Here is a 12078-nt window from a genome sequence, read left to right as displayed (position 1 = left end):
TAGATTCCATATTTATGTTAGCGCTCCCACTCAATCGCACTACCGTGTTCCCAAAATGTATGTATTGTCCTGACCAAAAATTAGGCTTAACTAACAAATCAAAGAACACGAATAATACTCTTGAAATTGAGCCTAACCATATCAGGATTTCGATCATGTGATCTAGGATCAACTTATGATATTGAATTGAATAGATATTTACGGTAAGTTTCAAAAATCTATTTCAAAGTTCAATATCGGTCCATTCCAATGCATACTCCATGCATCCAACCTGAGCTTTACTTTAACCTATGTTCTGGAAAGAACATAACATTTCTCCAAATGCAAGTAAACTCTGTTGTAGATTGTCATATCAGTAAAACCCAGTGTTCTGATAAATCTAGGAATACTTTATTCACATAGTCATGTTTACTTTCCACTGTGTTGACAACACAATAAACATGATCAAGTATGTGAAAAGGGGTTTGGATGAATTTATAAATCAAATAGACAAACAATTGATTAAGTGAACCAAAACATACACAAATGAATGAAAAATACTTCTGTTACTTTATTGATATTGAATAATCTGGATTACATTGAAATAGAGTTTTATTTAGGGCATAAAATCCAACAATATTTTATCTTTGATTGAAAAATTGACTCAACGTCGTTGTTTGAGAGAGAGATATCCCATTGCCATCTTCTATGTGTGTTATCATCTTGGCAGTCTTCCCTATAGGGCATTGCTTTGCAAAGTTTCCCTTCCTTCCACACAAAAAATATCGATTTGAGGATCTTTCAGGATGTTTCTTTTTCTAAATGAACTTCCAAGGAGTTCTATTTTTTGGAGATCTATTCTTGAAGCTTTTTCTTTTTTCGTCCTTCTATTTTGAGCACGAGTAGGTGTCTTTAGTTGAACATCTGATTGTAAGACCTTTTTGGATGCATGCTTTGTCAAGTTGTTTTGTTTGCTTCATGTATTCTTGAAAGAACTTGTTTTAAGAGCACATTAATCTAAGGTTCTCATTACCATTTGAAAGAGCTCTCCAAAGGATGTATTCTGCAGCGCTTTATTGTTTGTTGAAAGGAGTTTGAATGTTTCTTCTCTTAATGATTCTGGTATAGATGCAAGGAACGCTTATTTGAGGTTTGGATCGTCAACGCCACCGATAAGATAGAACCTCTTAGTCATCCATTGGAAGTGTAATCCTAGATCTTCTTTCTTTATTGAGCAGCATTTCATTTTTAAAAATTTGGCCCTAAATTGTTCAACCACTTGAGAGTCTTGTCCGCAAAATTTGACATACAAGTGATTTAGTGCAACTTTAATGAATTTTGCCTGTAGAAATTTAAGTTGCATGTACTCTCTTAGGCTTTTCCACCAATTTCGTAGAATTCTTGTGAATCTTGATGCTAGATATAGCAAGATGTCTCTAATTTCAGCCCTTTGTTTTTCTACTTCTAAAAGGGTCCATGCCTAACATTCTTGAAAGCATGATCTCCATTGATTCGGAGGGGGATCGTCCGACATAAATGTGTTGGGCTTGCCACTAAACTGTTGTTTAGCGGAGGTATGCCTTTGTTTTGAAGACACTTCTTCGTCTATGGTTAGCTCTGTCTAGTCAAACTTTGTTCTCTTTCTACGCTTGAGGCTACTGTTGTGTGAGAGTTTGTCGGATTTTTGTATTAGTCAAATACATTTTATTATCATTTTTCAAGATTATTTTCCAATTGAAATATTGAGATGTGAATATTTCAATTGAGTTTTATATTTTGAATAAAAATATATAGGGATCAAAACATTGACAAAGAAAAGTTTGGGCATAATCATGCACTAATTAGGTGCTGCCACATAGGAATTAACTTGTTAATTAACATGTATCTACAAAAATTTAAAAAGTATGACAAAAAGTATTTTTATCGTCAAAAAATATACTTAAATACTTATCTGCAATAGCGTGTTAAACTTAATTATTTACACCACAAATTACTCTATATTATACATGAATTTTCTACCTGTTGAGATCACTTTATTTATAAACATACTCTATATATTATACATGAATTTTCTACCTGTTGAGATCACTTTATTTATAAACATATTTTCATCAAAATTAAATAAAATAAAAGCTTTCCTCGTTTACAAAGGTAGATGGGAAAATAAAACAAAGGAATTTGCCCATGCAATTATAACAAAGTATAAAATGGGTTGACACTTGACAATATTTGACACGTTGATAACAAGGGCCTTCTAGAAAACCACACATTTACAATGGATGCCCTAAGATACAGTAGGGCAAGTAAGTTTACTTTCATACATAATAATTACAGTAGGAAACTTATGATTTAGATCTTTACAGAGAAAATACCAATAACAAACTTATCACGAGTGCAGAGAGCAATGATCTTTTGATCCCAGAAATTAGAAACAGAACTGCACGAAACCCAACCCTCTTGAACTTGTTGTAATCAGAAGAACATCTTTGCATACACTGGAAACAGGAATAACTATACTCGAAACCATGAAGCAGCTAAAATTGATGTCCATAAAATAAAAACAGTTGAGACAAACCACACCATCATGAATGAAATGATGCTTGAGCTTCTACAGGAATACTCGCCAGAACCTGTCAATTTAATTAATTACCAAGTTCAAAGCAAAGCAGACTCCAGATCATGGCATGGTAAAAACATCCCGCAAAAATCAACATCAATGGCAATGAGGGAAAGATAAAAATCCATATTCAGACATGGTGGCAAAAGTTCTAGCCTGATGTATCAGCTTCCTTTCCATAGTCTTCTACTTGAATATTTCTTTTTAACCTTTTCAACCATATAGCATAGTCCATTGGATATGGTGTGCCACATAGACTGTCCACATAATCTGCAAATGCTTTTAGGACAGTGGAGACATCACCTAATTTCTGCTGAATCAGTCTCCTTGACCAAACAGTCTCTCTCCACTGCAAGGCCCCCTCAACTGAATCAAGTTCAGGTAGCTCACCACCACAGCAAAAATATAGCATATAAACAAGGCTCTCTGCATCTGAAGCAGAACAAAGCTTACCCTCCTGCAGAGCAAAAGTTGAAGAGAAGTGGAGATTCATTGCAGGACGGTCCCTTTCCTCTAAAACAGCATGTCCCCAACCAATAAGGACAAAATAAGGATGCCTCACTCCATTTCTCACACAAATCACATTTTGAGGTTTGATGTCTCCATGCCGAATTCCTGCAGAAGCAGCAGTTGAAAGTGCAGAGAGGCAGTCATGACAACACCTGATAGCCTCATCACTACCAAACCGACCTCCGCTTATCATATTGTTCACTGTTTCTCCAACCGGGCTTGTAACTAGAATTGGTGTGCCACACCAAGGGTGTTCACAGTTTCCACCTGAGCTAGACCTCTGACACTGACCAGGATGGATAATCCTGCCAGATGCACTCAAGTCAGGAAGATACTTGCTAGATAAACCTTTCTGTTTCATGACAGTCAATATTTTAGTATGCCTCTGAACTTGATACCACAAATCCATACCTTCCCACGCTGGTTCCAGCTTAGAAGGATGTGAACCGACATATAGAAAACGGTATTTTCCCGGTTCGTCCGCAGGTGAGGCAACATAGTATGGATGTTCTCCTGTAATAAAAACTTCATTGATCTGGTAACCCTTTTGCCAATTTGAGTCCTCCAACCATAATACAGATCCTACTTCTAATTTCATCAATTCTTCTGACTCAATTTTTACAGATTCTTCCTGGACTTCAACAATTTCTGGTGAGATACTGCACTGCTGTAACCTAAAAAGACCATTTCCATTGGCATCACCCAACTGCCTCTCAGCCCTTCTTGTCTGCAGGCGAGAACCGTGATCAGCAGCTAAATCCTCGACTGAGTGATTGGGAAGTCCAGCAAATTGAATAATGGAGTGGAAGGTAGCAAAGAGTACCTGTAAAGCACCAATATCTCCCCAATTGGCATTTCCTAGCTTGTTCCAGATCCTATCAATTGGAGACACTGCTATTCTAAAATGTTTTTTAACCCATTCAGCAGCACATTCATAAACATTATTGAGATTGAACTCCAACTTATTCAGATCTCCTTCAACCTTGACAACCCCGCCATATTGAGAATCAACAAGAATAATATACACAGAGTTTGAAGTCTCAGAGAAATTCAATCTACTCAAGCTTCTTGATAATAACACTCGGATAGCATAAAAAAGAGCCTCACCTAAGACAGCGAGCACAGGCTGCCCATCATTGTTTGTAGGAATGTTTTTAATACCAGGCCTAAGCAGAGCCAATTCAAGAATATGATCCCACTTACCATGTGGATGTCTGGGATTCCTCAGCAGTATACCGGTACCACAAAGACCTCCGAGTTTTCCATTAGTAATTGCCTTCTCAGCCTGATAAAATTTCATGTTTTCATTGTACAGACAAGCAACAGAGAAAGGCATGGGCTCCTCCTGACCCCAAAATGCTTCCCACAAGCCCTTTACGCTAGCATGTAAAAAATCTTCAACAGCAAAATAAGCAGTTGCTTCCGCAGTCTCAGATGTTGAAGCATAGACAGCATTGGGCATCCTAATCAGCTGTTGAAATGAAATTCCTTCCAATGCATAATCGAATTTTTGCAGGTCTATCAGCTCAAAAGGAACATCAAAAGCTGGCTTCTTGGAGGATGTTGATTCAAACCAGTCTTCAAGGTATGCAGTTAGCCCCTCACTGTCCACAAATTTACGAAGGAACTCCTTGCAATTCCCAAACCTACTGCCAGATACACTTGACCTTCTCGTTCCAGATTCTGTAGACTCTTGATCAGGAGACCCACCTACAAACATCGTGCCACAGCACCATCAGCTGATTGAACTCTACGAAAACTCGCATGAAACAACATTTTTTTTTTACTTTTTAGGCAAGGGCAGTATTATATTGCGACAATTGCAGATGTAAAAACTACAAAGAGGCATTCCTATACAATACCACGTGTACCAATAATATGTCTTAAAACATCACTAGCATAACAAGATATGGGTAGAAGAGCATCAAATTGTACGTAAGAGGGGTTACTCACGATGTTTTTGTAGCCAAAACAGGAGCCATCTAATCCTTAATGTTACTCTTATAGTTACCAGACACACATTTGTTTATGGATTTTGGAGTTGTAAGTGGTCTTACCACCCTTGTCTTTGTAGGAATTTCTCAAGACAGTTTTATGTCGTCCCATATGGACCGCTGATATCGAGTGTTTCCTCTGCTTGTTTAAGCTCCTTGCTAGTTTTGCCTCGTCTTCATCATCTGCAGACTCATCCTTCTGAACAACCAAAAAACAGAAAAAACAGTACGAGAGATTTATCAATTATGAAGAAATATTCAAGTATCATAACCATATTTCATTATGGTTTGTATTGCATGATGAATGTTAAATATGGTAATGGATCTAAAATAACGATTCTCAACAAAAGCCTTGGAACGTGTAATAATATGAGCACACACACTATACACCAAACCATTCCACAAACCTATGTGACAAGTCTTTTCAACTTAATGACACTAACCTTAAATATATGTAATTAGTTGAAAAAATTAACATATAGGTGTGTAAAATTCTGGTGCATATTGCGTGTGCACGTATATCATTACTTGGAACTTTTTGAACTGAGGGTTACAACATGCACTGCAACACAGGTGCACATAAAGTGGATCAATTAAAAAAAAATTGACTTTTACTCATCACACTATATACATGTATCCATATCTTTCTATTAGTTTGTATCACTACAAGGAAGTTAATAACAGAGTTTAATGTAATTTTCAATATTTAAAGGTCCCAAAGTTTGCATGCATTACTACAAAAAAATTTGCTTGCGTTAGTTCTAGACTCCTATGTGATAAAGCATATTCATTATATCAGCAGAACCAAATTATAAGGCTTTATTTACTGCCAACAAAAACATGTAGATTCAATGTCATTGGGAGATTCTTAAAGATGCTCAAATTAATTTATAGATCGGGTATTATAACTAAACTAAACATAAAGTAATTTCCAGGATAATCTCAAATCAATACTCATCTAAGGCTTCATTTACTGTCAACAAATAACATGTAGATTCAATGACATCTGGAGATTCTTAAAGATGTTCAAATTAATTTACAGATAGAAAATTACAACTAAACTAAAAATAAAGTAATTTAGCAGGATAATCTCAAATCAATACTCATCTATCAGATTGTGCAAATAGTGTTGAAAAAACCTAAACAGCAGACTAAAGACCCAGGAAAGAGTTCAGCTCCAAAGAGTTTCAAGAAGAAAGAAAATAACACACAAACTAGAACACTCTATTGAAAGCACTGACAGACAAATAAATGTTGAGTAGGAAAAAAGAGAGACCTCATTGCCATTTGTATCTTCAGTCACAGGTACACTGCTTTCACCTGCTTGGTGATCACGTTCTGTGTTCTTGAGTTCCGCAGCCTCGACAGAATCTATTGTTTGCTCGTCCTGAATTAGAAAAAAGTTTTAAACATCACTGTAACACCATTAAACGAAAAGTAAATAAAGATGAGCATGATTTCTTGTTTTCTCAAATAAAATTCCAGTTCCCATTAAGAGAATACAAATATGGAGATTTCCTGTTTTCACAATAATTAAAACACGTCTTAACTTTGACATAAGTTTTCACAATCCCCAGAATAATATAACTTACCCCATCTTGCAAGTACCCCATCTTGAAACTAACTTTGGTAGTCTAACTGAGATTAGCTTAACATTCACTACTTACTCAAACATTGATTCAATACGTGGTGGAAATTCATGAGAAGGAGGCCGTAGCGATCGTGGATGAAAGGAGAAACAGAGAAGAGAGAAATGGATAGAAGGGTGGTGGAGATCGACGCCGGCGATGAGCTAGAGAGGTCGACTTAAGGTTCAGAGGCGAACAGAGAGAGGGAATCGTTGATAAGAGCTACGGTGATCTAGTCGTCGCAGTCGCTGCTGAGAAGAAAGAGAGACATGTGCCGTTGCCGTAGAAAGAGAGCCGCACGGGAAAGGGAAGGCTTGAGTGGACTGACGGAGAGGGAAGGCTGCGATCTGAGAAGAGGGAGGCGCGATAGAAGGAGAGAGGAGAGAAGTGAGTGAGATTTTTTAGGGTTTTTTAGACTCGATACTGGGTTTTTCTTAAATGTCCGTGCTTTTTGTTTTATTCCTTTATGCATTTTATGAGACTTTTATTACACAATATTATTTGAATCAATATCTAGATTATAGTGTATTAAACCAATCTCACTCATAGTAATTTGAGCATTTAAAAAAAATAAACTGTATAGATACTTAATGAGGTCTAAGTAAATTTAATTAGTTTTTTTTTTTTGTAAGGAAAGTAAATTTAAGAGAAATTACCTCATATATTTTTTTTTAAAATTTTTTTATCAAATTTACGGTTTAAGTTTTTAAAGTAGTTGCAGCGTTAGTTGCAGTAAGAGTTTCTATACGATTTTTTGTTGCAGCACTAATTGCAATAGGGGTTTCTATGTAGAATTTCGTAAAAATACAAAAAAAAAAAAAAAAAAAAAGCGTTTTAAAGTGTAAAAATGAAAAAGCGCCCTAAATTTAATTTCGTAAAAATGCAAAAAAAAAAAAAAAACTGTTTTTAAGTGTAAAAATGAACTTCATATGAACTTCAAGTTTACAATAATTAGTATTTCAATGAAACTTTCATAAAGTAATGTAAAATCACTACAAAATATAAATAATCATTACAAGTTTTATTTTTATATACACGAATAAAATAATTATATTATTCTTTAAAACATATATACTCTTCACGAGTTACTATTATGTACAACAAATTTTATATTTCTTTAGGAATCACTATCATCAATTCAATGATGTGTATAATTTAAAAGGTACATAACAATTTCATCATATTGTTGTAATGGTCAAATAGATATAACCATAATATAGCATTCATTTTTTCTCATATCTTTCTAACAAGTCATCTAATTTATTAATAGACTATTCAATAGTCTAATTATCATGACTTGATATATTATATATTGTACAACCTGTAAAGCCCGCTTAGTTAATTTGGAAATTAGCAGTTATTTATGTTAATCAGGAAATTATTTATAGCTATTTAAATAATTTATTATTGATATTATGGAATTCAGATATGCATAATTATGTCATCAGCAGTTTTTATATTTCGCATTTCCGGTGTCCGGTATTTTGGAACTCGGCGTTTGGCTCAGTAGAAATCACAACTTAGTATGTTAGTATTTTGGGGACGGGTTTTAGACATTGGGAATGTCGGGAATGGCCGGGAATTTAGAATGTCCCAAAAATACCCCTTTAGTATGATTTTTGTGATTTTATGGTGGAGGGGCAAAATGGTCTTTTTGCCCCATTAGTGTTTTGTCTTATATGAGTTTATTAAATGAAATAAATGTTTATTTATTTAATTGCTTTTGGCTGAAATGGGTTTAATAAAATGGCATTATTCTTCATTTCTTTCATTTTTTTCCAACACTTAGTCATTTTGAAAAGAAAATTCCAAAAAAATAGAAAAAACTCTCTCTCTCTTTTCCTCTCTTTTCGGCTGAGCTTGGGGGTTCAAAGCTGGGATTTTTGGTTGTTGAATTCAAGTCATTTTAGCAAGATCAAAGTGAATTTTCTTTAAGGTAACTCTTGGCTTTAATCTCTTACTTGTTTTTCTTGAAAAAAATGATGAAAAGATGATGAATGCATGTTGTTTTGGGATGTTGTTGGCTGCTGTGTTTTGTGATTATTTTGTGTGATTCAAGCATGTTAAATTGATAGGAATTAAGCTATGTTGAAGCATGTAGGTTAGATTGTTAAGCTTTTAGTTTTTATGTGAAAAAGTATGAATTTTGGAAGGAAAATGTTGTGATTATTTTCTGTGTTGTTCTTTGTTGTTCTTGTTAGTTTGCGAGAGGTGATATTATGCTTAGTTATGTTGAATTAAGTTGGTTTGCATGCTTGTTTAGGTGGTTTGCTCAAGCTTCGAGTTTGGAACTCAAAGCTTGAGCTCCAATGGCAAATTTTGTATGTGTGGTTTCTGGGTAGGTTTGTTGCCTTGGATTTGTTCTTTAGGGTATTTAGAACAGGTCTGGAAAGTTTGGGACCGATTGGGGTCGAATTGGTCAAGTTATGAGATTTTATGGTTGCTGCCTGCGAGGAACCGGAATTCGGTTGAGCATCCGGAATTCGGATGGGGGTTCGAATTTCCCGAACCGAATTCGGTTGGGCAACCGGTCTGCCGGTTGGGGAATTTTCAGAACCCTAGTTTTCCTCGTTTTTGGGTTTTTAGGGGTATTGCCATGCTTTTTATCGATAGGGAAACTTTTAGTTTCAAGTTTTAGTCCCCGGGAAGTGATTTAGCGTGTCGCTTATAGCGTTGTGATTTTTATGGTTTAGGAGCCAGTAATCCGCCGTTCAGCTTCAGTTCCTAGTCGAGTTGACCGGCACACCCGAAATCGAATCCGTAAGATTAGTATAACAGTATGCATATGTAGTTTACATGTTTAGCGTGCATGTAGGAAGCCTGCTAGATTACATTAGATATGTATTTAGGCTTCGAACCACCCAACCCTGTCACGTCGGTACAGGCTGGAGTATGACCAGCAGCCGGAGTATGACCGGTTCGACCGATCAGCCGACACTTGGTTGGTGGTTCGATGCTATCGACCTATCCCGTCGGTACAGGCTGGAGTATGACCAAGCCGGAGTATGACCGGTTCGACCGATCAGAGGATACTTGTCAATAGTACCGTCCCCCGAACGTTCAAAACTCGGCACCATGTTGGACATGGCGGTAGTGCTCGGCACCATGTTGGACATGGCGATGGCGGGACTCGGTATCGTGTTGGACACGGCGATCGGTTTTATGTATGATATTAGTATGCTTTTCTTACCGAGTCCGTCGACTCACGCGCTTACGTTCATGTGTAGGTAAAGGCAAGGTCCGTAGCGATGGGCCGTGGCCAGAGCATATGAGATTGTACATGTCGGGGCGGTTAGGCCTGGAGCGTACGATCCTCGGGACAGCAAGGCTGAGATTTTTTTTGTAACTGTCGTTAGACGACTTTATTTTGATGTAAAAGTTGAACAGTAAAAACGTTTGTAAACATTTTTATAAATCGGGATCCCGAGACTTTTTTTTAAAATGGTTTATAAGTTTAATGAAAAAGCAAAATTTTAATTAATCACGTTTTTCCATAAACCTCGTTGATTAGCAACGAGCTGCACAGTACGTTTAAAAATCACGTAATACGCCTAAGATAGTTAGGGTGTTACAATTTGGTATCGTAGCCGCCGTGTTGTCTTCCGAAGATCGTCACGACATGTACAATCATCATCAGCAGTTAGCTCGGTTCACGGTTCAGTAAGCCTTTATTGCTTTAGTAGTTTATTTTATTCAGTTATGAAAAAGAAAAGCCTGTTAGGAAGCATGTTAGTAGCCTGATAGTAGAATAGGCGCATGTTTCATTTCTAATTTCCAAATTAAGCGGCATTAGTAAGCTCGCCTTGAATACGACCTGATATGCCAACTCTTGGTTTCGCGGTGCGGTTCTAACTAGATGGACGCCGGGCGGACTACCGGGAGTCGGGGCAACTCGTAGGGTCGAATCGGGGAGAGGGAGCCTCGGTTTCCCCACCTGCTAGGGGCCGAGGTAGAGGTCCCCGAGGCAGGCTCGTGGTCGGGGTGTTGAGAACCCGCCACAGTCGCCCTGTGCTCCCCCACCGATCGTGGAGCCCCGACTGGGGAGTTGCGGTTTGCGGAGATGCAAGCCCGGATCGAAGAACAAGACCTCGAGATTCGTAGGTTGAGACAGCGAGGTGCTCCCCGCAGTTCCGGTGCCGGCAGTTCCAAAGTGGCACCTGCCCCTCGCCGCCTGTGCCGAGATAGTGGTGGCGGCCCATAGATTGGAACCATTGTATGAGCGGTTCCGGAAGCAAGCACCTCCGGTATTCCTGGGAGGTCCAGATGTATCGAAAGCCGAGCAGTGGCTTACGGTGATCACCAGAATTCTGAACTTCATGGGTGTCACCGGTAACGACAGAGTGGTGTGCGCCACATTCCAGTTCCAGGAGGATGCCCTGGTATGGTGGGACATGGTGTCTCAGATTCACGATGTCACCACCATGACCTGGGAAAGGTTCCAGGAACTCTTCAACGCGAAGTACTATAATGAGGCGGTCAGAAGCGCCAAGAGGAAAGAGTTCGTTCACCTGACCCAGCGGGAGAACATGAGTGTCACTGAGTATACCACTCAGTTTGACCGGTTGGCGAGGTTAGCCTCGGGAATTGTGCCGACCGACTTCAGCAGGAAGGAGAAGTATCTGGACGGGTTGAATCCCAAGATCAGGCATGACCTGATGATTACCACGGACGACAGCACCACCTATGCTCAGATGGTGGAGAAGGCACTGCGAGCTGAGGGCGCAGTGGGGTGCATGTCAGAGTCAGCTAGTACTCCGATTAGTGGCGGAGCTCCTACCCCTCCTGCATCAGGCTTTAGCAGGGGAGTAGTGGTTCGGCCATTGATCAGAGGAAGAGGGCACCCACTGCTTCCGGCGGCTCGAGTCAGAACAAGAGGTTCCGGGGAAACCAGAACAGAGGGAGTCGTCCTGGTGGTAATGAGACTCGATTCTCCTATCCCGAGTGCCCTAGCTGCAAGAGGCATCATCGGGGAGAGTGCAAGGGGCAGGGATGCTTTCATTGTGGCATGCCCGGGCACTTCAAGAGGGAATGTCCCCAGCTCCGGCCAGAGGCACCGAGAGCTCCAGCGATACCCACTCCAGCCAGGGTATTCGCCATCACGCAGCCGATGCGATGCCACCCATCGGTTGTTACAGGTCAGATTTTTATTAACAACTCGCTTTATTCAGTGCTGTTTGATTCTGGGGCTACACGTTCTTATGTGGCGGCCAGAGTCTTTAGTAAGTTGGGTAGACCCTTTGATAGATATGAATCAGGGTTTGGAACCCTGTTACCTGGCGGAGAATTGGTTATCTCCAATAGGTGGATTAGGTCTATGCCGATCAGGATAGATGGTAGAGAGTTAAGCGCT

General features: G+C 38.9%; 1 protein-coding gene across 2 annotated transcripts; it reads right to left on the bottom strand.

The window, feature by feature from the left end:
- Nucleotides 1-2036: 2036 nt before the first annotated feature.
- LOC133029024 (uncharacterized) lies at nt 2037-7194 on the bottom strand. 2 transcript variants are annotated; one of them, XM_061108783.1, is made up of 4 exons: nt 6693-7194; nt 6377-6487; nt 5164-5299; nt 2037-4816 (listed from the first exon to the last, which is right to left on the bottom strand). In XM_061108783.1, the coding sequence occupies exons 1-4, from the start codon at nt 6711-6713 to the stop codon at nt 2748-2750; spliced, it is 2337 nt and encodes a 778-aa protein (XP_060964766.1). In that variant the 5' UTR covers nt 6714-7194; the 3' UTR covers nt 2037-2747. The 2 variants fall into 2 exon arrangements, with proteins under 2 accessions (XP_060964766.1, XP_060964767.1); XM_061108784.1 differs by having other exon boundaries at nt 6768-7194.
- Nucleotides 7195-12078: the final 4884 nt, after the last annotated feature.

This window comes from Cannabis sativa, chromosome 1 (assembly GCF_029168945.1).
Source record: "Cannabis sativa cultivar Pink pepper isolate KNU-18-1 chromosome 1, ASM2916894v1, whole genome shotgun sequence".
Taxonomy (NCBI): domain Eukaryota; kingdom Viridiplantae; phylum Streptophyta; class Magnoliopsida; order Rosales; family Cannabaceae; genus Cannabis; species Cannabis sativa.
The sequence above is the reverse complement of the archived record's forward strand: the minus strand, read 5'-3'. Positions and strand labels throughout refer to the sequence as shown.